We start from the raw sequence: 27,804 nt of genomic DNA, 5'->3' as shown, positions 1-27,804 counted from the left end.
ATCTCAACACATCTTTGGTAAAAGAGGGAAAGTCGACTTCCTATTTCCTCTTCCCGTGGATGGATCGGCCCCCTTCTCATTGGGGGGCACGGCTGGAGCCTGCTCCCAGGCCTGTTCCTCTCTTGGTCTGTCTGTGCCGAAAGGACTGGGGCCTTTCGGAAGGACAGGGTGCTTGGAACTGTGTTCCTCTAGGGCCTAAAGCGTTGAGACCTCTGCTCCTGACTCTTCTGGGCAAGGGGCACTGGGATCTTTAACTCCTGTCTTCTGGTAGCCGAGGCAATGGTGGTTCGCCCCACTTGCTGGCTAACTTTTCCATTTCATTTCCAGATAGGAGATCCTTTTTTTTTTTTTTTTTTTTTTTTAAAGGGCATTCTTGTGAGATTCGCTTTAGGCGTCGCGTCAGCAGGCCAATTTTGCAGCCGTAACTGTCTTCTGGCTGCCACTACAGAGGGTACTCTTCAGGCTGAGGTACGCACTGGGTCTGAGCTTGCGTCCATCAGGAAAGCTGCTACAGGTTCCATCATCACGACAGTATAAGTTCCGGAGTCATTTGCTTCTCGAGAAGAGTAAGCAGGAACGTGTCACCAGTGCGCAGCAGGAAGCAATATGCAGTGTCATTGCTGTTGCGTCCAAGGCCTGCTTAAGGATGGACTTCTGTCCTGAATGTCCTGTAATGCAGGCCCTCCCTCTATGGGAATGGTTGTTCGCTTTGAGACAGCGTAGACCATGGCATCCACTTTGGAAAGCACAGGCATTCCTTGGCTGCAGGTTCCAGAGGGTATAAGGATTCCAAGGCCCGTCCTCCCTTAAAGCTGGCCTCCGGGACATCACATTCAAGGTCAACCAGTTCCTGGATGGCTTCCATCATCGGGAAGTAGCATGAGACTTTACAAAGGAACATCGGAATGGGCTGCTTCTTTGGTTCCGCCATAGGTTCTGTGCCTGGAAAACCCAGAGTCTTCAGAGTCTGGGAAACAAGGGCTGGCAAATTCATCCTTGTGAGAGAAACGAAGCATGGTTCGGTATGGTTCCAGGTCTGGAGGGATTTCTCCTTCTTCCAGAGAGCTGTCATCAACCTAATGCAGCCCCTTCGGAGGTATCCGGGTCCCTGCCCGGGAGACTCTTAGTTAGGCAAGGCATTCGAGTAAGGCCGGGAGGGTTTTGTGCTTCTGGCCGGGGTTGAACCTGTGTTGCAGCCGGGTCTGATTGAGCCTGTACAAAGGCTTGCAGCCATTGGAAAAGACTCTAACCAGGGCCCATGTTAATCTCAGGGGGAGTCAGAGTAGGGGCCCCTGAGGAGCTGTCCTGTGGAGAAGGCCTCTTGGAGTTGCATAGATCCGGGGAGCTATCGAGAGTAGTAGCTCCAGACCCTGGGCTTCTTTACTAGGCCGACACAGGCAGGCCTCTAGTTCAGGCTGCGCAGCTCTTATGTGGCAGTCTGTGCAAAGCAAGTGCCATCTGGCCTCCTTAGACACCGGTGCCATTGAATTTATGTCTAGGCGCACAAGTTTCACTGCGTGCGAGGATTTGTGCGCGGTTGTAGTTATGCACACGGTAGTATTTGTGCACAGTGATTATTTGTGTGTGGCCATAGTTATGCACATGGGGATATTTGTGCACGGCTTGTACAGGGAGTGCGCGCCGGTGTGCGTGCAGCTAACTTGTGCGCACCGCTGCACGTGCGGGTATGTGCACGACTATGGGATGTGCACAAGTTATGCGCATCAGCCGCTGGAATGTCCTGCGCGTACCGCCGAAGGGAGGGAGATGACGCAGACGATCCCCGCGGTCAAGATGGTGCACCCCATGAGGGTCTCCACGTGTGTGGACTTTTGCACCGGATCGGGGCCTAGCCTAACCAAGGCTGCTCAACCCGATTGGTGCTCCCTTTCAACTCGCTGGAAGCAGAGTCGGTACGGCGATCAGAGTTCTGGAGACCTGGATGTAAAGTTTCCTTCTTACCTGGTCTCGTCGCTTACTGCTTGCGCATCGTACGGTCTCCAGCTGTAGGGGGGAGAGGGTTTTACCTTCACCGCCGCGTTGGAATGGGCACCCGCTGCCTTTAAGCCACTCTGGGGGCTAAGTCCACGCCGGGACCAAGGCATACCTCTGAGGGATATCGGAAATAACCTCAGGCATTCTCGACTGGGAGAGGGACCCTTGGGTTTCACCACAGGAGAGTCGGGCTCGATCTTCTTAAGGTAAATTTTCTTCTTCTTTGTTTTAAATTGTTACACTATTGTAGAGTGTGGAATAGTGTCCGCATCTGCTGGGAGACAGAAAATACTGAAGAGCTAAGCTTACTGCACGTGTATATGTAAGAGTGACGTCAGCTTTGAGATCTGACTCAGTCTCCCATCTGCTATCAGGAGAGCACAATACCCATTGGTCCTGAGTCCATCTGGCTACACGTTAGGAAACCCTAATTTCTCCTCCCTTGCTGACAAACCTCCTCTCCCTTCCTCAGGATTTGAGGAACCAAAGACCCCTGCACACAGTCCAAAGTTTGCTTCATTGCTAGGCTGCATCGTTCAGTCGCTGGATCCAGACCAGGAAGGAAATAAGATAGATACCTCTTTCCCCTTGAACTTTAGACTGGGCAGAGTCCTCAGGAGGGGGGGAAACATAAAACCCAAACAATAAAAAAAAAAAAAAAAAAGCAGCAGTATAGGGAGGATGCACGGGAGTGCAACTGGCAGGGGGAGGCAATCAAGGGTCTGGTGCCAGTGTATCAGTGGGGGCAAATCTACATAGCTGAACATCAAATCTGCGTGTGTCTAGCTCTCGCCACAATTACTTTCAACCTCCTGGAGCGCCTATTTTTAGTGAGGCTCAAAGTGCCTGGTTTGTAAAAACAACTAGAGTACATTAGTCCTCTGGAAATCTGATGTGGACAGAGACGATCTGTGTAAACCTTTGTTTTAAATAATTAAAATGACAGCTAGGGTTCTGAAAGTGTACTTCTTATATGAATTTCTAGAATGCTTTGTCCAAAGTTCTTTACGTATTTACAACATTTGCATCCAGTCAGAAATTGGTGACATTGAACATTCATTTGGAGTGGAGGAGTTGCCTAGTGGTGAGAGCAGTGGGCTATGAGCCAGGGTTCAAATCTCGCTGCTCCTCCTTGCGACCTTAGGCTCCTCCTTGCGACCTTAGGCTCCTCCTTGCGACCTCCATCACAAACGTAGACTGTGAGTGGCACAGGGGACAGGGAAGTACCTACAGCACATGTAAGTTATCTGCTGTGAAGTGCCTGAAAACACACCAGGCAGAGCTTACACAGCAGCGCTAGCTATCGTGGCATCCTACACTGCCCTCCCACCATGCAGAGCTCAAACTCCCTTCCACGGGACGATGAGCATCACTACTGCCCACAGAAGATTCTGAAATGCAGTCAGCTTCCAATAAAAGGAAAACGCCGACTGACTCTGGGCTGGCGCAACGGGGGTCAGAGGGCGCTCCCTTACCTTGGCTTCACTGGGCACGTAGACCTTTTTTGCTTTCTTGATCATAGGCTGTGGTTTTAGCTCCTCTTCTGTGAATTTGTGCTTGCGAGGGTCAAAGAGCTCTCCACCAGGCACACTGGACAGTATCAAGTCTGAAGGGTCGGGATTAAAGTTCACTTGCACCTCAACGCCCTCTGGAATTACGGGGCTGGAGGAGGTGTCCTGCTTGGGAGATGACGGGGAGCCTGAAAAAGGAAGAGCCAGGATAACTTCTACAGGTCAAAAAAACGTGAGTGGGGGGGGGGGGGGGGGGGGGGGAGAAGGTGGAGGGGCAGGGAATTCTGCTGCCTAGATGATATCGCCATGGCCTTCATGCAAATATAGAACACCCCATGCATGGGAAAGATATATGGGACAGAGCTAATGCCTTCAAGCACTCTGCGCACACATCTAAACGATATCCTCTTTCCAATAAACTCTGGTTCACTTCCACCAATGAATCACAGCATACTCAGCACTTCTCATCAGAACAAGGTGTACACGATTTCTCATATCAGGCCAAGGAGGCTTTGAAGTTCTATTAAGCTGGCTCTCTTTCACCTCCATCGTTTTAACAGCCAGCAGCACAAGGGGGGGGGGGGGGGGGGGGAGGGAGGAGAGGTTCCGCTCTGCAAAGAAAAGCAGGGGAGAAGCAGAGCTTTCCTTACCTGTGTCATCAGAGGCTTGGACAATCGCCGAGGGAGATGCCGGAGAGGAGACGCTGCCGGAGTCCTTCCCTTCCAGCTCGGCAACAGGCAAGAGGGGGTTCTGCATCAACGGGCTGAGGTTCGGCCGCGAGGGGTTAGAGGGGATGCCGTTCTCCAGCAGGAACTCATCCAGGTCCATGTACTCCAGGTGGAAGGACTCCCCATCGTAGGGGATGGTCTTGTCCCAGATAGGAGGCATGAGGGAGGCAGACACCGGCAGAGCACTGCCAGCTGCTCCATCATCATCCACAGACTTTGCCTTTGCTTTACATTTCTCTACAAAACAGCAAAAAAAAAAAAAAAAAAAAGTTAAACAATTTAATACAAAAACGTAGCACAAATAATCCAGGCTGGTATGTTGAACTGGATATTCTATTGCGAGGGAAGTCTGAGTGCAATCAGGCTAGGATAAGTACCCTATTCATTTATAAATTATTTTTACAGTGCCTTATATAGTAATCTTATAGATAAAAACCATTATCTGCCAGGAAGCCAATCTGCCTGTCCTCTAGATAATACATAATAAGTTTAAGTTAAGTTTGGTTCTGCAGTTCTCGTGGTGCAGGTGTGAAAAGAACCCACCACAGCTGTAAACATGGATCACACTACAAGTTACAGTAAATCCAATGAGAAAATCTCCCAAGGTTTGCCAGAGCTTACAGAGGTATGAAATAAACAAAATGCCTAATAAAGGATCTGGTTGGGAAAAGAGCTCGAAGGAAGTCAGGCCCGAAGTCCCAAGGTCGATTGCTGGACCAAAAGCATGGAACTCTTTACCAGTCTACCTAAGTTCGATCAGAGACTCAAAATCTTTCAAAAAAGAACTTAACTTTAGACAAACATTCACAGACGGAGTTGGTTAATCCAATCCCATCTGCTCAGTCTTACTTCATCTTCTAGCCATGCTCTATTTACTTCCTACCACCCATGCCATTTCCTCCTTACCCCCTCTATTTAAATTATGTCCTGTACCCTTTTTTATCCTCCCATGGCTTCCCTAGGACCCTTTCCCTCCTTTCCTTCCCACTCCTCTTTTCCCATTTGAATGAGCCTCTTTAACACTCCAACGTGTTTTTCATTTAAGTTTTGTATCTAAATGATTAACTATACATGCTCTCCCACTGCAAGTCCAATTTGTAAGTCTTACTCTTTTATACCTGTTTTCACACACTTTTGACATATGCCGAATTGTTACTAGTTGTCTATACACGTTTCAATATGTTCATCATGAATGCGTTATATGTATTATGTTGTTTACATTGTAAACTGGAGTGAATGCAGCCTGCTATACTTCGGTATACAAAAATCTAAATAAATAAATAAAGGTTTATTAAAGTGTTTCACCACTGGTCAGCACCATAGCCTGGACAGCTCTTAAGACAGACAGACAGAAGGCCACATTAACATTAAGGGCTTGATTTTAAAAAGCATTTACATGCTTAACATTGGGTTGTACATGTGTAAATGCACTTTATCCATGTAAGTGGGCTTTTGAAAATTGCTACAATTTATGCCATTGGATTGCCCGTAGGATATTCACGTGTCAGCACACTTTACATGCATAAATGGCTTTTGAAAACTGCTGCAATAGTAAATTACATTTACACGTGCAACTCCTTTTAAAATTATCTCCTTATAGAGCTTTCAACATTTCTGAAGCACGCTAGAACTTGACCGTTCTAACCACATGAAAGTCTAAACAAAGTTACCACCAGATAAAGGTTTGGAGGTTTCGTTCTTTGTCTATCACTTTTTGCCTGAACTGGAAAGTGTCCGTAGAACTCTCACTACTCTGATGCTTAATTGGTCAGCGGGAGCAGAAAATTCTGGATGGTAGCTCAGATTAGAAAGCATAGGCTAGCACTGTACGAACTACTAGCAATACATACATACACACACCCCCCAAAAAACAATTTTAGGAAAACTTTATGGTGGTTAACACACAAAAGGTAAATAAAATACAAATTCCGTTGTGAATGCCTTGGCATTGTCTCACAATTAGATGTTGTACTGAAGGGTAGATGATATCTATCTATTTTTTTTTTAAAGAAATAATACATCCCCAAATTCTAGAACCCTAATGGATATGAAATACCCTGGGGGTCCATTAACATATAGTTAGAAAACATGATTATGTATGCCACATCCACACACACAGGCAACATGAACATAGCCAGTGCTCAAATCCCGGCCACCGATGCTTCACGGAGCACTACATTTAGTCCCGTCTTATACGGGTTTCGGCAGTTTCTTTGTGCTCCATCCCTCCGTGTAGTGTAGAGTCAAATGTCCTCCCACTCTTTCATCCAAGGCACTGACAGCTCACTGGTACCCCTGGCCTGCACCAAGGCCCAGGATTGTCCATGGCAGTGCCACAGTAACTATGAACGTTAGGTACATTCTCATTAATTACACGTTTATGCTTTGCTCTGCTAGTAAAAATATCAGCATTTTGGAACAGATCACACTGAATTGGTGGGGTGGGGGGAGGGAGGGGGGGGGGGAGTAATAGGTTGCAAAAATTGGATCGACACCAACAGGAGTAGATTCAGGGCCGTGCAAGAGTATTTGACGTCCTAGGAGAACTTCTGGTCTGAGCCATGTGCTGGCAGGATTTTGCTGCCCCCCCCCCCCCCCCCCCAAACTTTGGCACTCTACGCGACTGCCTAGTTTGCCTAATGGAAGCACCGGCCCGGAGCAGATTTGCTGCCTGCAATCAGTACACCCTCGGGATTTGAATACAGCGATACGGTGGGGCAGACTCTTGTGAATTACTGATTACTGTAATGCACTTTTGGACCGATGTAATAAGGTGCGCCAAAGCTGCCGCGGGGTTTGTATGCCATGCTGGGAGAGACAATGGTCCATCAAGCCCAGCATCCTGTCTCAGACTTTGGCCAGCCAGGGTCACCAGGAAGTACCTGGCAGATCCTTTCCCTGTTGCTCATTCCCAGAAGTAAGATGGGGCAATATGGACTTGTCCTCCAGAAACTTAACCAAACTTTTGGTTTGGTTTTTTCTTTTTTTTTTTTTTTTATAAACCCAGCTATACTATTCATCTTGACCACACTCTCCAGCAACAAACTCCATAGCCTGTGGGTTGACTGGAAAAAAATTCATTCTCAAATTGGTTTTAGACCTAGCACTTAGTTTCATGGAACAATCCGTACAGTCGAATGCAAAGGTACAGGCAACCCTGGTCACCTTGTACATTTCAGTGAATCGAAGCGGACAGCCTCTACATGGTGCATAAACACGTCAACGTTTTGGGTCTTAACTTTTATTTTAAAAAGTAGTAACGAATCAACTGTTAGGAAGGCCAGACTTTTGCATGTCCTAAATTCAATCTGTTAAAAAAAAAACAAAAAACAAAAAACAAAAACAGCAAATAGTACATTTAAATTAAAACTTGCAGAAAGATGTCACTTTAACTTTGTTCCTTGTCGAGGTCGTATCAGCTTCTGATCACAGACAGATTCACCGAAACATACAATGGGGCCCACGCAATAAATCAGCACAGAAAAACGGGCGGTCGGTGTTGAGTGCTCGCTTTCCTAACGCGCACCCTGCACCTCTCCTGGGCCAGAGACTGAATATTTAAATGAGGGGTCGCGCTGCCAAGGAGGCGCTAGGGACAAATATCTGCCCCCAATGCCTCCTCGGCAGCGGGCACCCAGGAGAGGGGGCTGTCAGCAGATTACGAAAATGGATGCTCGCTAATTGAGCGTCCCTTTTCCTAACCCGACTGCCTGCCAGCATTCTTTTATAAACAGTTTTTTTTTAAACCTTTTGGTTCCTCCGACTTAATATCGCCAAGATATTAAGTCGGAGGAACCAAAAGATTTAAGTCAGAGGATGTACAGAAAAGTAGTATTTCCTGCTTTTCTGCACACTTTTTTGGGCTGCTCAGAAATTAATGCCTGCTCTGGGCAGGCGTTAATTTCTGAGCGTAAAAATGTGTGGGTCGGTGCACTTTTTTTTGGGGGGGGGGGGTGGATCTGGGGAGAGTAGCTAATAGTCTCACCAATATGCATTTGCATGTGATGAGTACTATTACTTTCATGGGGAGTTGGACGTGCTAATCCCCTTAAGGCATAAAGGCTGTGGACGCGCATCCAAGCACGGGTTAAACAGCGAGCTCGGCTGAGCACACTGTTTTGCATCGAGCCCAAGGCGCTCAGGGGTATCTAAACTCTGGCACATCACTGTAGTTCTAATACTAGGGAGTCAGTCATGAGATAATGGCGGCACTATTGACTGGATTTACGGCCCATGATTATATGGTTCCGGGAGGAGCTGTGCTGCACGTCTCCCAGCAGAGGCCTGTCGCTGCAACCACTGGACTAAATTAAGTTGGGATGCGATACAGAAGAAATCCCAGAGCAGTTGCAAAGGAAGGCTCCTGGATCCAGATCCTCACTTTGCTTCTGAGTGAGCTGGAAGTAAAGCAGGAGGAGGATGCGGAGTCAAAAAAATAAAAATAATAAAAAAAAAACCAGCCAAAAAAAAATCCAAATCAAAAGACCATTCTGCACTGGAAGCACTTCCGCTACTCAGCAGAAAGCACAGACATGGGTGAATGTGTTATTTCTGGAGAGAAAGCGATACGTACTGTGGTCCCCATCCAAAAAGACTGTTACTGTGATGGCAGAGTTGGGTTAATGAAAGCTCAGGATGCTGAGACTGAGAAAGCCCAAATCTCATTTGCGGTGTACACAGCATAATTAAACTGCATGCACTGTATCTGAGTTGCATAGCAAAAGTGCAACAATGGCAACCTCATACATGATTACAAACCGCTCTGAACTGGACCCACTGATAAGACATTCTCCTACACAAAAGCCCCTTCAGCAACTAAAAAAAAAAAAAATTGCTTGCATAAAATAAAATGTAATAATGCAAAAAACTTGTGATGAATATAAATACATAACATGGTGTGTCAGAGAAAGAAACTGCCGGGGCCAGAGGCAAAACATAACCAATCCCAAGTACACATGCCAGGATGGCACCAGTCACGCCATCATTAAAAGGCTTCACCGCTTTCAGAAAACAAAAAATGCTTAAAGAACAAAATGAGGAGCCTTGGGAGTAGGCAGCTGTTCCTGGACCCTCCTGAGGTCCCACAGTGCTGGGTGCCCTCCTGACTGTTGCTGCAGATTTCCAGTAGGGATTACTGGTTTCTCAAGCAGCTTCTTCAGCACCAGCGGGAAGGTGAGCGCTGGCCAACTTCCACCGTTTCTGAGGCCTTCCAGCCCCCCCTTATCCATAAGATGAAGAAGAGCAGAAAAAAAAACCCAACAAAACCCTTAGCATGGGAGAGTTTATAAGGGAATAGAGGGAAGTGTGCCAGGTCAGGCGGAGAATCTCCCAGATTAATTTTTTCAGGAGCTGGAACCCTGTTAATGATCCCAGCATGCATGAGGAACCTTGGCTATGGACAAGCTAGCACAAGGCATGGATTTACTGGTTCTTTCCCACTCCCTGGAAGTATGCATAGATTATGCAAAATAGAAAAACGGGACGCTTAGTTAACACGTATTAACACAATGACAGGCTCAATTCTTAAATCCCAAACATTTATTGAGAACAAATGAAAAACACAGGACTCATGGCACAATGAAATGGAAATAAGAACTGTTACAGCTGTAACGAACCATTTGACAACTTCAGCTAAATTCAATGTAAAAAGCAACGCTTTTTGTAGGTTCTGAGAGTGACAGATGTGACTGAGGCTACTGACAAAAAAAACCAAAAAAGAAAACCGGAGAGAGTCCTCACAGAGTGAAGCAAATCTCCCAGTACATCCTGTATCTTACCCAGAGCACAAGTTACACATCGGACACTCACACAGAATATGCAGGTTGTGTACAACCCCTGGGTGGCAGCATAACACAAAAGTTTCAGCATGAAGAATACAAAACTGCAATATACTGTAAAAATACTGTATATATATAGAACATAGAAATAAAAGGTTACATTTAAAAAATTACCTTTTTATTGGACTAAATACATTTCTTGACTACAAGAATTAGTAAAAAGCAAGCTTCTAATAGAAACTCAGAAAGAAGAAAATAGGACATATCCATGCAATTTGCCATGCTGCATGTTATACCCACAGAAGCTCACATGGGGAAAACACAAACATTCACCATAAGGGGATCCTGCTCATGCTCCTCCTCCAATGTAGTGCATTTCATTCAATTCAGAAAATGTGAAAAATATGCTGCATTGGGTGAGATTGGCCAGACATTTCACACAAGACACAGGATCAAACACCACAGGGAAGATCAGGCCGCTGCATCAATGACGTTATGATCAGGATAATCAAAGGAAAATTTAAAAGAAGACTTAAGTCAAAATGATCAGATACTTTGAGGAACGGACAAAAAAAAAAAAAAAGTTACTCAATAGAGACCTAGTTTCCTATCACATTAATTGCCATAAAATTATACCTTCTGATCACCCACCAAACCTCCCTCATCCATTCCCCTTCACTGGAATGCCTTTTATGATTCACTTATGGCAGCCACACTACTCTAAATTTCCTGGTAATATCTTTTGCTCATTTGAATTTTGATCTGAAGAAGCGAGCATTAAAAGCTAATGAAGAAATGAAGTTAGTCCAATAAAAAAAAGGGATCACCTGATATTTATACATATATTTTGTTCTTATTTATTAAACTTTATTTATGTGCATTCAAGTGGACCGACACAGCAACCACCCTACTACATATATATAAAGCACGGCATATATAGTATGTATGACCTCATCTATATCATACATGTGGTCATGTGTTGCGTGCAATCATTCATGATAATGCTTCTGCTTTTAGGATTTCTTTGCCTAGTGTGTCAACCAGCGACAGATCTTCTCTTTGTACCCGAAACAGCATTCACTGGAGTCTTGCAGTTGTCCTGCTCAATTAGAATTGTTTCTAGAGACTTGTGGTCTGCATGAACTGTAAATGCTCGGCCAAACAAGATTGGTGAAATATTTTTGTGCTGTATATAATGACCAGCAGCTCTCTCTCTCTGAGCAGTTTTGTTCTGCAGATTTGAATCCTCTTGTTGTGTTCGCTATGGCTTTATCCTCCTGGAGCAGGCAGGGAGCTAATCTTGAGGCATCTGCTTGAATGATCACTGGGACTTGTTGGATCCAATAAATTGAGCACTGAAGCAGTGTAAAATGCTGTCTTTAGAGCCTTTATTGCTCCTGCTTGCCCAGCAGCATTCTCAGAGGTGCGGTTATGCTGGCCTGTCCTGGGACACACTGTGCTAGGTACCACACCACACCCAGAAGGCTCTATAGACTATTCTTGCCCTGTAGAGTTGGCATGCTAGTGATCGCCAACGTCTTTCCTGGATCTGGTGCCATGCCTTTGGGCAGACAATATATGCCCCCTGAACTTGACTCCTTGCACTTTAAAACTATATTGCTTACTGATCGAGCGATACTGGTGTGAAATTGCTGCATATCTTACGGAGCTGCTTGGGATCCGTGTTCCCCCCCCCCCCTTGTTCTGTTTGATAATGTTTCAGATTTAGGGCTGAGGGGCATGGGAACTCGTCTGTTCGTACGGAAGGCCTGTTATGTTGGTAAGAAGGCAATCCTCCTTCACTGGAAGGACACAACTCCCCCCTACGTTTTGGGAATGGCGCAACCTCCTGCATAGGATGCTTCAAATGGCCCGCATGTCTTCACGGACGTCTCCACGCCACCGGCGGAAGTTTTTGCTCATCTGGGACGTCTCTCTCCAGTCTTTGTCACCTCAATCATGCAGTTTGTTAATTAATAACGGATTGACCATACCCTCTGGCCACTTGAGGGGGTACCCACTCTTCTAGTTATGAACTGGTTCCTGGGAACTGGGATTGGGGGGCATGGAAGGGGAGACGGGGAGTTAATTTACACAAAAGTTGTACTTTCAGCAGTCTGTTCCGCATGGGTACATAAGAGCTACTGAGCGCATGTGGTATGTTCTGTATATGACTACGTTTGCAGAGACAATAAAAATTGTTTACATATAAAACTATATTGCTTCAGGGTTGAACATGATATTTTCTTTCACTGCTCTCACCATCACAGCATTAATGATGGAGTATTATTGTTATTTATCTTGATATAACACTCTTCAATAAACACCATCATGGTGGCTAACAAAATAAAAATTATGTAAAAAAAATATATATATTATAACATGAATAATTTAAGCCTACAATTCTAAAAACAAACACGGTCTGGTCTGCCTCAGTCTCTGCAGCTACGATCATAACATCTGCAACCACTTGTGTAACCAAAGTCAGCCAGTGAGACTTTTCAACAGAAAAACCATGAGGTCTTTGGGGATGTGCCAAATGGCATGAAACAGAATTGGTGTCTACCCCATAGGGTAGTGAAGGTGCACAGAAATGAGGACCTAAGGTCAAGATTACCTGCCCATGGTTATATTTCTTGAGAATGGTGAAGAATTTTCTGGTAAGTTTGCCTTTTACCTCTTCAAGTCTTGGTATATTGAAGTGATGGCATTTGATGGCTTTGGTCAGGTGGTGTGGGTCTAGATGAACTCTCAGATTGCCATTAGATTTCTTGGCTATCACCAGGCTGTTAGTGTGGTTACTCTGGCCTATTCCATCTTTCTCCAATTGTCCAAGGGTTTCGTGAAGTTTCTCAGGAATTGCAAGCAAAAAAAACTTTCCAGTAATCTTGAATTACTGGGATCGCTGCGAGATCCATATATTATGTGGTAAGGCACCTTAAACTGCCCCAGGCCTATAACTATACCTGCATATGCCTCAGTCAAAATCTTCTTTTGTTTTCAATGCCATGACCACGTAATCTCAGTTTCCAAGAATGGGAGTTGCACTGTTCTCCATTACAACAAAATCGCCCCTTTTTGTTGTTTGTGTTTCACCGAGCAGTCTAAGGTGATTCTATCTTTTGAAGAAATGAGAATCCGCCCAGAAGGAACAATCGATGTGTTTGTGGCCTCCTCTTGCCTTCAGCCTAGACGTGCTCAGTATAGCAAGATGTTAGCCCCCACCCCAGTCTGTAACCTGAACCTTATGGGGGTGCAGTCATCACTCATTTATGTATCAGCATTCCTCTTCCTTCCTACTCGTTTCTTCACTGTTCGCTATGTAGAAAACAGACCGACCGACCGATTAGGAGTCCATTCAAATATCCTGGACTTTCTGGTGCTTTGCTGCACTGAAGCCAAATTTGGGCAAAAGTGATTTTTCATTTTATATTTGTGGCTAAGTGCACGACCCATTCAGCATTTGTCACCATGTGTATTCTCACTGGCCCTCCTGCTCTGTGCAGGAGGCCTCGCTACTTCTTAGCTGATCTCTCTGGTTCCCTGAGCAGCTGGCTTCCCCCCCCTATCAATTGCTTTGAGATAAACGGTTCTGATTTTGGTTTGAATTGGGCTCCTGAGGCTTCTTCTGCCTGGCACATTTACTGCCTTCTCTAAAGTGAGGTCTGCTTCCCACAGGAGCCTCTCCTTATCAGGTACTCATCTCAGGGTGAATCCAGAATATATGTTTTTCATAAAATGCATTCTTCTTTGGCATACAGTAATCTGCACACAGCTTCAGCACAGTTGCTAGTGTCACTAAACTGTGACCTGTGCAAGAGAGATTATTGCACAGCTCCTGAGCAAGCAGTATAAGCAATGCAGCTGCCACCTGTACTGGCTGATCCTTCTTGTCCTGCTTTGTTGAAATATAGCAAGTCTGGGAAACTTGCTCCAATGCCAATGTTTTGCAGATTTTCCCCTGTTGGTGCAGTGGGGGTTTAAATGCCTCCATTCTGGCCCACTGCTTGAGAGGGGCCAGTACATGACATCAAGCGGCCTGTAGGCTCAAATAGTACAGTAGAAGGCTTGACCCCAAACTTCAATGGGATAGGATGGTTACTGAACAAAGAAACCAACACCATGGGCAAGGTGGGAAGGAGGTTGTTGTGGTTTTGAGGTGTTGGAGTGGATTCTTGGGTACTGCGGTGATGGCCACTCCCATGGGGAGGAGCCCCATGAGGAACCACAATACTAGGCTAGACTCTATACACACAGACAGAGAATTTGTGTTTATTATACAGCTTGGTACTGCCCAGGGGCGGCAGCAGTGAGGTAACCCAGTAGAAGTAGTGCAGGGGTCAGACCGATGGACGCAACAGAGGTCATCCCTCTCAAATGATGTGACCAGTCTGGCTGCTGAGGCAAACTCAAGTAACTAAAACAAAGTTTGCTTCCCCGCACTCTCTTTCCCCCCTCAGCCTGCTCCCAGACCATTCCTTCCTATACACACTTTCCTCAGCTCGTCTTCCCCCAGATCCTCTCCCCCCAATCTGCGCTCTCTCTCTTTCTCCACCTCAACCAGTCTCAATCCCCACTCACCTCTCCCACCAGTTGGCCTCCATGTGGTAACTTGGGTGACAGCAGCTTTGGAAACAGCCAGGAGGTATAAAGAGGTGGACTATGGTTGTTTCCTTTATGTGCAGTTTATTTACAGTGCAAAGCAAATCAATACAAAAAATGCAGCTCACCTTAAGTGCAGGTAGTACACACATCAAACAGCAGATTTTAGCATAGGCTGGCTTCCTCCCTGCTCCACGGGGCCTTCCTAACCTTTCTAGGCCCTGAGATTTTGTACACTTGTGAGGGGCTCCTCCCTTCACCCAGGATTCCTAGCGGCTCTGGAACAGATGTGCCCGGTTCCCTACGGTGGTCTGAAGGAGTTTCCGAGACTTCCTCAGATACCCTCTCCCTCAGCTCACCCTTATTCGGGCAAGCACCTAACTATACCAGGAACATCTCTCGGGACAGGAAATTTGCATTGGTGTTTTCCTTTCCTCTCTTGTATTTTGTAGTTGAAGGGCTGTAGGGCCAGGAACCATCTCATCACTCTTGCATTGGACTCCTTACTATCCAAAGGAGCAGTTGGTGATCAGTAGGTAATAGTGCAAGGCCTACAAGGCCCACTTGACTGCCAAGGCCTCCTTCTCCACTGTTGAATAACACTTTTCTCGTGGCATCAGCATCTGGCTAATATATGCCACAGGATGTTCTTGGCCATCCTACTCTTGGACCAAGACTGCTCCCAAGCCTACTTTTGAGTCATTGGTGTGCACAGTGAAGGGTTTGGTGAAGTCCAGACCATAAAATATCTTTCAAAGCCCAGAAAGCCTTCTCTGCTTCAGCTGACCACTGGACTTTCTCCAGTGCTTTCTTCACCAACAGCCTTGTGAGAGGCTCCACCTTCTCCAAATAACAGGGGATAAATCTTCTATAGTACCCATGATGCCTAGGCACACTCACTTTCGCTTTTGTTTTGTGGGACTGGCACCAGGGTGATTACCTCAATCTTCTGAGTCTGTGGATGAACTTTACTCTTCCCAGGGTGTAGCTAAGATATTGGACTTCTTGCCTTCCTAAGAAGCACTTCTTAGGATTGGCCAATAGGCCTGCTTTCCTCAGAGCAGTTAGCACGGCCTGGAGTTGGCTTAGGTGTGTCTTCCAATCTGGGCTGCACACCATGTCAACCAAAATAGGCAGCTGCATACCCTTAATGTGGATGGAGCAGGCAGTTGACCAAGTGCTGAAATGTTGAGGAGATTCCATGGAGTCAAAAAGGGAGGATGAACCAGAAAAGGAGTTGAGAACGCAGTCTTCTCCTTTGCTGCTGGCATGAGAGGCACCTGCCAATACTCTTTTGTAAAGTCCAGGGTAGAAATGAACTAGGCTGATCCCAGACGCTCAATCAGCTCATCCCATTGAGGCACTGGGAATGCATCAAGTTTTGAGACCTCTTTGACAATGCAGAACCTTATGCTGCCATCTGGCTTCGGCACCAAAAATATGGGTGAGGATCAATCACTGTTAGACTCTTGTATAACTCCAAGCTGGAACAGCTCCTTCGCTTCGGTCTCAATGATGTGGCATCTGGCTTTGGGAATCTGATAGGGTCATCTGAAGAGATGAAGTAAGCTCCACATGCCGGCACACGCTGTCCCAGCTGGCCCCCGCTCAGACATCACCCCTTTCAGAGAGCCCTGCACTTCAGCGCGTACTGGGAGATACGCACATGGCCAGGCTGCTTTCAAAATGCACTTGGCAATGTGCATATCTCCCAGTTTTTGCATGCGCCGGATTCTTAAAATTTTCCCTTAACGCAAACAAAAAAATGAAAAAAAAAAAAAAAGTGACACTGTTTCCCATGCACACCCCAACTATTCGATGTACACAAAATAAATTTTAGAGTTTTTCTGAACATGAATGACCTCATTTTGGTTTCCCTGCTAGCTTATCATACCCAAACTGGCGCAAACCCATTGAAGTACGGTATGACAGAAAGGCAGCTCTAGATGGACGGATGGACACAGTCAGAAAACCAAAAAACGAATAGCTGCTCATGCGTTATGAATTGTGCCTAGAGATGTCCGACAGGTTGGCATGACAAAGTTGCGCTGCTCTGGTTTACACCTAGTGCACCTCTTCTTCTATTCTGCATATCCAAGGGTATGCAATACATGAAATACAAATTGCATCTATGCATTAAAATGGAAGATTTCAGGATATCCAGTGGCCTCTCTCCAGTACATTTCAGATATTGTAAGAATGATGTCATGCTCCCATCTCAGTTGGGAAAGAGGTGCAGAATTTCCCAAGCTTCCACAGAAATAATCACAATGTGCTGAAACTGCATCTTCTTGCCTATCTACTAAGAATCATCTCTGAAGTCTTCTCCCAGATATTACTGGAGATGAAGGGGTTAGATTGTGCTTACCAAAGTGGTTGTTGAATGGGTAGACTCCATTTCAATTTAATTTGTCGACTAAAGTAGTACGGTTGCTATGTTAGTCCATTTAGATACACAGAAACAAGCTCTTTGACAAGGTTTTCCTATAAAGCCATCATTACTGCATTGTGAATTTACCCCGATTAGATTTGTAGAATTATTCAAGGTTGCTGACACGACAGAATATGCTGAAATGCTAGAATGTGGGTCAAAATCAGAGTGCATGTAGAGTTCATCCTAAGTTTTGTTCCTGCCTTTTGGGCTCAATTTACAAGAAATCACATGGAGTTACAAATATCCCAGCTTCATTAACATATGAGATAAAATTATACTACCACCCCTATTAAGAGGATATTGTGTTAATGTCAACTAATTAGAAAATGTTATGCGAACAAAAACTCACATTAGATTACATTCAATTTACCCACCATTGTTTAAACAATGCTCTCCAAGACTGTTTTTAAATTGCCTTGCTGATCATCTTACACTCTCCTGGAATATTCCATACTTTATCCAAATAAAGATCTTTCTTTGAGCTGCCAGTATTTAAATGTTTATTTTGGTAACCCACAACAAAGTCAATGAATACGCTGAAAGTTTAATTTGTTAATTAGAATAAGAAGTTTTCAAAATTTTCACTGGTTTTTCTTTTTTTAAAAAACACTGAAGTTAAAATGGTTTATCTGGTCAAGTTCAAGACTCATCCAAACTGCGGGGTTTGAATTTTGTGCTGTGCTAACCATTGCCGATTTTATCTGTGTACGTTTTTAACCAGATAAAAAAAAAAAACTTACCCGGTTAAAAATCGGTGGCGTTCTGGAGCAGGGGTTAACTTATCCAGATAATGTTGACATTTAAAACCAAATCAGGAGAAAATTCTTTTCACTCAACAGTACAATTAACCTCTAGAATTTGCTTCCAGAGGATGTGGTTAGTGCAGTTAGTGTAGCTGGGTTTAAATAAGGTTTGGATAAGTTCTTGGATGAGAAGTCCATTAACTACTATTAATCAACAGGCCGATACAGTAAAGCGCGGCCGCGGTTACCCTGTTTCTATCCCGCTTTTGACGCATAATTTGGACGCGTCAGGCGAACCCGCGATTCAGTATCTGGTTTTACACGTCCTTACCGCTTGCCGAAATGGACGCGTATCCGTCTCCGCCCGCCACATGTATATATGTTCATGATCGATTTAGCTATTCCCTCCGATACAGTAACGTGCGCCCAGATTATCGCCTTTTTAACCAGCTTATTTGCCACGTCTTTAACCTTCATATTTACCGCCTACCCTGACCCTGGCGTTAGTGTGGTGTTCGGTCAGCTTCCCGCTGCCTTGAGCGCCCGGCTGAAGCCCAGCAGCAGTTCTGTCGCGCTGCAGTTTATGCCACCGCTGGCTCCGGCCGAAGAGTCATCACTAACTACTGGTTGAGTGGCCCGCAGCAAAGAAAAGAAAAGCACCACATGCCAGCAACAAAGAGGACTGCTAGAACTTAGCCGCCCAGTCCCAAACCAACCCAATCCACAGAAAAAAATGCTTCTCGCACAAGCGGGAAAAAAGTATCCCAACCTGGAACCACCGCGCTTCACTTCAGAGTACTTCGGTTCCATAGGGTTTAGTTTCTGTACGGAAGAACGGACACCCATTTCTGGGGGCTCCTCTGGCCTTCTCGTGGGTCTGGGCTCTTTGTCGCTGCTGACTTGTGGTGGGCACGAGCACCTGTATCAGGCCCTATCCCTAACACACCCTACGCCGCGACCTCGGACATCCAGCCAGGCGCTCAGGTCGCAGTGTGCGTTCATGCAACTTCCCTCTGCCTTGAGCGCCCGGCTGGACGTCCGAGGTCACGGCTTGGACGTCCAGCCAGGCGCCCAAGGCAGTGGGAATGTCCATGAACTCACGCCGCGACCTGATCGGCTACGACAGCGGCAAGCAAGCCCAGCAGCAACCAGAACAGCGGCATCAGCATGGGCTACGACCAGCAGCACGTCAGCCCTCGCTCCAGCTACTCTGACTCGCACTACAGGGCCCTGGGCAACCCTGAGCCTGATGGCACCGGCCCGCCACAGGCTAGTCCATGCTCCAGCCTGTGCGGCCAGTCCCTGGAACTGGAGAAGGAGTTGGAGCTGCACATGAAGAAAGAGTATTTCTGTGAGTAACTAGTGTGTGGTACTTGCTTCAGTGCGGACAGACGTTCATGGGCCTTCCCCCTGCCTTGAGCGCCCGGCTGGACGTCCAAGCCGTGACCTCGGATATCCAGCTTGGACGTCCAGCTGGGCGCTCAAGGCAGCGGGGTCTGTAGGAAAGAACCATCCACTTACCTGGTGGAATGACATTTCAAATGACAGGTACCAGCACACCCTGGATACTGTATAGGCGCTGTATACAGTAAGATGGATTGCACATGCCTACCGCTTCATTGACGCGCTTTGGGCGCCACTTGGATTTGCATCTAATTTGAATATTGAATCGAGCGGTATACGAACCAAAATATGCACGCGGCAAACAAGGGTGCGCCCGGCACTGCCACACTCTTTCTTACGCGTCCTTACTGTATCGGCCTGCAAGTTAGCAGTGGCTATTCTCTAAGTTATTACTGGCATTAGTAGCATGGGATAGACTTAGTGTTTGTGTTGAGACAGGATGCTGGGTTTGATGGACCCTTGGACTGACCCAGTATGGTAATTTATGTTCTTATGCTCTCCGTGTTATCCAGTAAGTCTGCTCATGCCACAAACCAGACCTAAAAAAAGTTATCCAGATAACTTGGTTTAACTGGGTATATTGAGTAGCATGGCTGCACTGCTCAAAATCCAGTTTAAATTATCTATATGATTTTATCCAGAAAACATACCTTACAGCCCATGGCTGAATATTGACCTCTATTTCTCAACCAAACTGAAACTGGAGGAGACCAGCTATGTAAGTCAACTCAGAGGATAAAATTTTCAATACCACCAAAACATTTTACCTTATTCTAGGTCTCAGAGATGTGTAGTCCAATTAACTATTTTTGTATATATATTCAGTCTGTTTGCTCAATGCACAGCTTCTTTAGTCCCTAGCTGTTTATGATTTTGCCATTTGTCCATTAAAAAGTCTAACCAGACTTTAATGATTCTTATATGGCTGGCAAATTTATATAAGTTTACACTTTGGTAAGGACAAACCACCATTATCTGAGCAGAGACATGTTTCATAATAGAAATACAGGTTTGTTTGTTTTTTTCTAATTGAACCATATAAATCTCCTGGTATTCCTAATGGAGGTCCCTCATATCTGGAGCAGGGATAATAATTGGAAGAGAGTCTGCAGTATAAATAGGATCCTAGGTAAAATGCTGTTAAAATTAACATTGATTTGATCTTAATTATAATGACTCCATTTGGCAAGTATGCCTGTGCAGATCTTATGAATGGTTTAATGTTATCCCCTTATAGGAGACTAATCTTTGAGAATAAGTATACCCAGCCTTATGTAGTTAAAACCCCCAAGTGATGGAACCATACAGAATCTTCAAGCAGATTTTCCATATGTTGCTAACACATGCAACCTCTCGCTTACCTAGATTAATACAGGAACAGGGCATTTTAATTCATCTAAAGACTGACGATGCTAACCAGAAAGAAGATGAGGAGGATCAGAGATTATAAATGATCACAGCAAAACAAAAAAAAAAAAAAAAGTGCTATTTTGTGTCCAAGTGTCCCTTACAATTTGCTCCTGGTCTGTGCCACAGGTTCTAGTAACAATTCAATCAACCAAAGTGATCCAGGGCAACCCTTGTCTGACTGGTGCCTTTGCTCAGACTAATCTCCTCAGATTTAGCTTTCATAACCCTAACTAGGGCTTTGTTACAAAGTAATATGATCCCGGCTAGAAATCCTCTCTCCAAATGCAAAAAAGTGTTTCAGAGAATTTTTCAGATACTACACCCTGAAGGCCTACGCTGGCTAATGGATGAGCTACAAACACCTCAGCGGTCCTGCTTGTCTGGGGGAGGGGGAGGGGGGGTTATTTTTAGTAGGTTTTTTTAAATTTCCACATACAGTATAAGTCAATACAACCAAAAACAGGAGGAGTTCAAGTACCTGCCAGCTTGGAAAGTAGATGCCAGAACTGTAAAGAGCAACCACCCTCTTCCTACTGTTCAACACATGTAGGATCAAATGAACTTATTTTTTTTTTCTGAAGGATACAGCAACTTAAGGGCCATTCTTAACTTAAAACAGATTTATGCTCTCAGAGATTAACCTAGAAATCAGATTCCCTTCAACCTCTGTCCCCAATCTCCCTCTCAGGGCTGCCAACACAGGAACTTTTTTTTTTGTTTTAAACTGACAGGGGGCCAGGTATTTACTAACAGCCTCACTTTTTTTTTGGGGGGGGGGGGGGCACAGGTTTTTTTTTTTATTATCGCAGCTTTGTAACATAGTAAATGAGGCAGATAAAGACCAAAGTGGTCCATCCAGTCTTCCTAGCAAGTTTTTTTTTTTTGAGGGTAGTAGCTGCCCCCCCCCCCCCCGCGGCAGGTTACCCCCCAAACAAAATGTAAGCTTTAGATGTAGCAGACATTATCCCATGTCTATTCTCTAGCCAGTAAGGATCCTCTGTGTTTGCCCCACACCCTTTTGAATTCCGTTATTGTTTGTGCACAGCTGAACTTACGATGCAGAGAGAGTCACCCCTTTGTGTGTGGCGGGGATCCCCCTGCCAGCATCGGGAGTCTTATTGGGACGGTGCGTCCCTGTCAAAGGACTGATCCAACCTCTCTCTCCAGGCCCTGTGTGAGCTCAGGTACGCTGGTTCCTCTTCACCACGTTAACTTCAGTTCTGCTCTCCGGCTGGGCCAAGAACAACCCAACCAGCAATAGCAAAAAAAACCAAAAAACGGAGCCACCAACTGTTTCCAGAGCGCTGCATTGTCTATTGCAGGAGCAGGACTCTCCGTGGCGCCGCATCCTGTGCTGGTCAGATGTGGCTTTCACAGAAGGTCGGAGAGAGGCCCAGACAGGGGGACGCAGAGTAAGAAAACCAAAAGCAGGCGGTGGTCGAGATGCAGCCTCCTACTCCCGAGTGCCGCAGCCTCGCAGGGCCCGAGCTCACGGCACCAGACACAGGCCTCAGCCAGCCCCGTTGCCACTCCCTGGAGACGCAGGTCCTGACCCTCCTGACACTTTTACTGACCTGACATTATTTTTACGTATGACCTTGTGCTTTTTTTTTTGTTGTTGTTACACTTTTAGTAACTTTACTGATGGTCGACAACTTTGTTCCCTCTTTTAACCCCTCACTCTTTCCCGTCTCTCAGTGACCTCTGGCCGATTTCTGTCTCCTCCTCCACTGGAACATCTGCAGCAGGAGCAGGTGCACTGGCCAGGGGAGTTCTGTACTCCCCCGTCCCTATGGATGCCCCCCACCTCCTCCTCTCCCTGTAGCAGCTCCTGCTAACGCGGAAGCACGGGTCAGATCAAGCAGGAGGCGGCGCGGCTCCTACAAAGACGCAAGTTGGCGCTCTCTCCCCCTCCCCCCCGGCAACACTCCTGCTGCTATTTTGGGGACTGTGTGGTGTGGAGAAGAGGAGGCTGATCGATTTTCGAAAGAGCCAAAAAAAAAAAAAAAAATTGGTCTCCCGTAGCAAATTAACGGTTGGCGCACCTGATCTGAGGGTCTTCCGCTCGCCTCGCACTCACGTTAAAATTGCTTTGTAAATCAGCCGGCGCGCGCGCAGACATGTGTGTGTGCGCGTGGATGTTTCTACAAGAACTTTCCAAAGTCAAGCGCAGGCAGATAAATGGTTCCCCGCCCCCAGTGTCCCCGGGAAGGCCCTCTTTATAATGCGGCAAACGATTCAGGCAATTTTCCAAACATCATTATTTTATATTCCGCTTTCCGGCGCTTTAAAGTGGATTCCATTCCAGCACTGTAGGTATTTTCCTATCCGCAGAAGGCTTATGATCTAATTTCTTCTTCACTTTGCTTCCTAAGGACGACCCCCCCCCCCCCCCCCGTTCACTGAAGTTTCTGCATCTGGACTAGGACTGTGAGCTCCACGGAGCAGGGCCCGCCTCTCCTGTGCATCTGTATATGACAGTGCACATCCTGTAGCACTACACCGAACGACGGCTAACAGCAGCAGTTCCTCCTTTCTGGCCTCTGTTAGGTCCAAATCTTCCCATCCACTCCCCCGCCGCCCCCCCTTTTTCTTTTTCCTGTTAATGTCACAACATGCGATGACCTCAAAGCACGAGTGGGGATGGAGCAGGGCAGGCAGGGAAAGCCCAGGACAGACTAAATTTAGTGTGGAGGTTTTTCCAGCTTCTGACTCACGGTGGTTTTTTCTCCGTTTTGCTGAATAACGGTGCTTCAGCATCTCCCTACCCTCTCTACTGAATCCATGTCACCCCCTCTATGCCACCCACCGGCTGCTGAATGAGGAGTGATTTAGCAGAAGTAGCGCCCCCACCCCAGGCTTTGGCCTCAGCTGTGATTTACCTCCCACCCAAATGTGACTGGGCAGTGACAATGGTTAGGCAGCATGCGATGGTCTCTCCTCTCTCCTTGAAGTGCTCATGGTGTCCAAAGAGCAGAAATCTGCTTCCAAGCCCACCCTCCTCAGAAGCAATTGCAAGGCGCGGCATCTGCTTCGCCCGTTACAATAACTTTCTGGGTAGACGCGGCCCTGGCGATTTGGTGACAACATGGGGGTCAAAATGAACCTACTGCACCTGTGCCCCATCGCGTGGATTCTGCATCTCCCACTGCCAAAACACTATTAACCTTGGGCACCATTTTATACCCCCCCCCCCCCCCCCCAAGCAGGTAGTAAGTGGCACTTTAGGTGTGCACATCACGGTACCGGGTCCTTGTATACTGGTATGTACACAGCCTTTAAACAACAAAAACTAGAAATGTTGTTTTCAATCGCTCCAGTGGTACCTAATTTACTAGGGGTGCCCTCAGTCCTTCCCCTCACTGCCCCCCTATTCTAGCTGGAAATATTATTTTATTTACATTCCACCTTTTGTAACAATTCAGAGTGGATTACATTCAGGTACTGAAAGTATTTCCCTATCCCCAATCTAAAGCTCCCCCCCCCCCCTCCCGTGTCTACAAGAAAAAAGCTTAGCAAACGAGGCCTGAAGTTTGTACCCAAGGCATTAGAAGGTGACAGAGTTGGTGGTATTTGAACCCTGGTTTACAGCCTGCTATTCGAACAATTAGGCCACTTCTCCACTCCATATTTTGCAGTCAGGATCAGAATTGGGAAAATCCTGCCAATTAAACCAGATTCTTTCACGAACTTTCCTAGACATGGGTAGATTCTGTGAGAAACAGCTCATTATTTATATGCTTGGCATGACTAATATTTTTGTAAATACTATAATGTCTTGGTGTCTTGAGGTTTTTGAGTGTTTTTTTGTTTGTTTTTTTTAAAGGTGTGAAGCGATTAAATAAGATGTATACACGTGCGATTAAGAACATAAGAAAATGCCATACTGGGTCAGACCAAGGGTCCATCAAGCCCAGCATCCTGTTTCCAACAGTGGCCAATCCAGGCCATAAGAGCCTGGCAAGTACCCAAAAACTAAGTCTATTCCATGTAACCATTGCTAATGGCAGTGGCTATTCTCTAAGTGAACTTAATAGCAGGTAATGGACTTCTCCTCCAAGAACTTATCCAATCCTTTTTTAAACACAGCTATACTAACTGCACGAACCACATCATCTGGCAACAAATTCCAGAGTTTAATTGTGCGTTGAGTAAAAAAGAACTTTCTCCGATTAGTTTTAAATGTGCCCCATGCTAACTTTATGGAGTGCTCCCTAGTCTTTCTACTATCCGAAAGAGTAAATAATCGATTCACATCTACCCGTTCTAGACCTCTCATGATTGTAAACACCTCTGTCATATCCCTCCCTCAGCCGTCTCTTCTCCAAGCTGAAAAGTCCTAACCTCTTTAGTCTTTCCTCATAGGGGAGTTGTTCCATTCCCCTTATCATTTTGGTAGCCCTTCTCTGTACCTTCTCCATCGAAATTATATCTTTTTTGAGATGCGGCGACCAGAACTGTACACAGTATTCAAGGTGCGGTCTCACCATGGAGCGATACAGAGGCATTATGACATTTTCCGTTTTATTCACCATTCCCTTTCTAATAATTCCCAACATTCTGTTTGCTTTTTTGACTACCGCAGCACACTGAACCGATGATTTCAATGTGTTATCCACTATGACACTTAGATCTCTTTCTTGGGTTGTAGCACCTAATATGGAATCCAACATTGTGTAATTATAGCATGGGTTATTTTTCCCTATATGCATCACCTTGCACTTATCCACATTAAATTTCATCTGCGATTTGGATGCCCAATTTTCCAGTCTCACAAGGTATTCCTGCAATTTATCACAATCTGCTTGTGATTTAACTACTCTGAACAATTTTGTGTCATCTGCAAATTTGATTATCTCACTCGTCGTATTTCTTTCCAGATCATTTATAAATATATTGAAAAGTAAGGGTCCCAATACAGATCCCTGAGGCACTCCACTGTCCTCTCCCTTCCACTGAGAAAATTGCCCATTTAATCCTACTCTGTTTCCTGTCTTTTAGCCAGTTTGCAATCCACGAAAGGACATCACCACCTATCTCATGACTTTTTACTTTTCCTAGAAGCCTCTCATGAGGAACTTTGTCAAATGCCTTCTGAAAATCCAAGTACACTACATCTACTGGTTCACCTTTATCCACATGTTTATTAACTCCTTCAAAAAAGTGAATCAGATTTGTGAGGCAAGACTTGCCCTGGGTAAAGCCATGCTGACTTTGTTCCATTAAACCATGTCTTTCTATATGTTCTGTGATTTTCATGTTTAGAACGCTTTCCACTATTTTTCCTGGCACTGAAGTCAGGCTAACCGGTCTGTAGTTTCCCGATCACCCCTGGAGCCCTTTTTAAATATTGGGGTTACATTTGCTATCCTCCAGTCTTCAGGTACAATGGATGATTTTAATGATAAGTTACAAATTTTTACTAATAGGTCTGAAATTTCATTTTTTAGTTCCGTCAGAACTCTGGGGTGCATACCATCCGGTCCGGGTGATTTACTGCTCTTCAGTTTGTCAATCAGGCCTACCACATCTTCTAGGTTCACCGTGATTTGATTCAGTCCATCTGAATCATTACCCATGAAAACCTTCTCCATTATGGGTACCTCCCCAAAATCCTCTTCACTAAACACCGAAGCAAAGAAATCATTTAAATCTTTCCGCGATGGCCTTATCTTCTCTAAGTGCCCCTTTAACCCCTCGATCATCTAACGGTCCAAATGACTCCCTCACAGGCTTTCTGCTTCGGATATATTTTAAAAAGTTTTTACTGTGAGTTTTTGCCTCTACAGCCAACTTCTTTTCAAATTCTCTCTTAGCCTGTCTTATCAATGTCTTACATTTAACTTGCCAATGTTTATGCTTTATCCTATTTTCTTCTGTTGGATCCTTCTTCCAATTTTTGAATGAAGATCTTTTGGCTAAAATAGCTTCTTTCACCTCCCCTTTTAACCATGCCGGTAATCGTTTTGCCTTCTTTCCACCTTTCTTGATGTGTGGAATACATGTGGACTGTGCTTCTAGAATGGTATTTTTTAACAATGACCACGCCTCTTGGACATTTTTTTTACTTTTGTAGCTGCTCCTTTCATTTTTTTTCTAACAATTTTTCTCATTTTATCAAAGTTTCCCTTTTGAAAGTTTAGCACGAGAGCCTTGGATTTGCACACTGTTCCTCTTCCAGTCATTAAATCAAATTTGTTCATATTATGATCACTATTGCCAAGCGGCCCCACCACTGTTACCTCTCTCACCAAGTCCTGTGCTCCACTGAGAATTAGATCTAAAATTGCTCCCTCTCTCGTCGGTTCCTGAACCAATTGCTCCATAAAGCTATAATTTATTCCATCCAGGAACGTTATCTCTCTAGCGTGACCCGATGATACATTTACCCAGTCAATATTGGGGTAATTGAACTACTGCACTACCAATTTGGTTAGCTTCCCTAATTTCTCTTAGCATTTCACTGTCCGTCTCACCATCTTGACCAGGTGGACGGTAGTATACCCCTATCACTATAGTCTTCCCCAACACACAAGGGATTTCTACCCATAAAGATTCAATTTTGTATTTAGTCTCATGCAGGATGTTTATCCTGTTGGACTCTATGCCATCCCGGACATAAAGCACCACACCTCCTCCCGGGTGCTCCTCTCTGTCATTGCGATATAATTTGTACCCCTGTATAGCACTGTCCCATTGGTTGTCTTCCTTCCACCATGTCTCTGAGATGCCAATTAAGTCTATGTCATCATTTACTGCTATACATTCTAATTCTCCCATCTTACTTCTTAGACTTCTGGCATTAGCATACAAACATTTCAAAGTTTGTTTTTTGTTTGTATTTTCATTCTGCTTTTTAATTGATAGGGATAAGTTAGACTTTTTTAGCTCAGGTGAGTTTTTAGTTACAGGCACTTGGATTACTTTTCTAATTATTGGAACCTCACTGTCGGGATGCCCTAATTCTAATGCATCATTAGTATCCTTTAAAGATACCTCTCTCCGAACCATGCGCTGCTGAGTGACTGTCGGCTTTCCCCTTTGTTCTAGTTTAAAAGCTGCTCTATCTCCTTTTTAAAGGTTAGCGCCAGCAGTCTGGTTCCACCCTGGTTAAGATGGAGCCCATCCCTTCGGAAGAGACTTCCCCTTCCCCAAAAGGTTCCCCAGTTCCTAACAAAACTGAATCCCTCTTCCTTGCAC

General features: G+C 45.4%; 1 protein-coding gene across 1 annotated transcript in view; it reads right to left on the bottom strand.

Moving 5' to 3' along the window:
- TEF (TEF transcription factor, PAR bZIP family member) overlaps positions 1–27,804 on the bottom strand; it is a 73,586-nt gene that overhangs the window by 8,175 nt on the left and 37,607 nt on the right. Inside the window, exons 2-3 of the mRNA XM_029590241.1 lie at positions 4,157–4,471; positions 3,471–3,694 (exon numbers count right to left, since the gene is read on the bottom strand). Coding sequence (XP_029446101.1) covers positions 3,471–3,694; positions 4,157–4,471 — 539 coding nt within the window. The remainder of the gene's footprint in view (positions 1–3,470; positions 3,695–4,156; positions 4,472–27,804) is intronic.

This window comes from Rhinatrema bivittatum, chromosome 2 (assembly GCF_901001135.1).
Source record: "Rhinatrema bivittatum chromosome 2, aRhiBiv1.1, whole genome shotgun sequence".
NCBI lineage: Eukaryota > Metazoa > Chordata > Amphibia > Gymnophiona > Rhinatrematidae > Rhinatrema > Rhinatrema bivittatum.
This window is presented reverse-complemented; position numbering and strand designations above follow the sequence as displayed.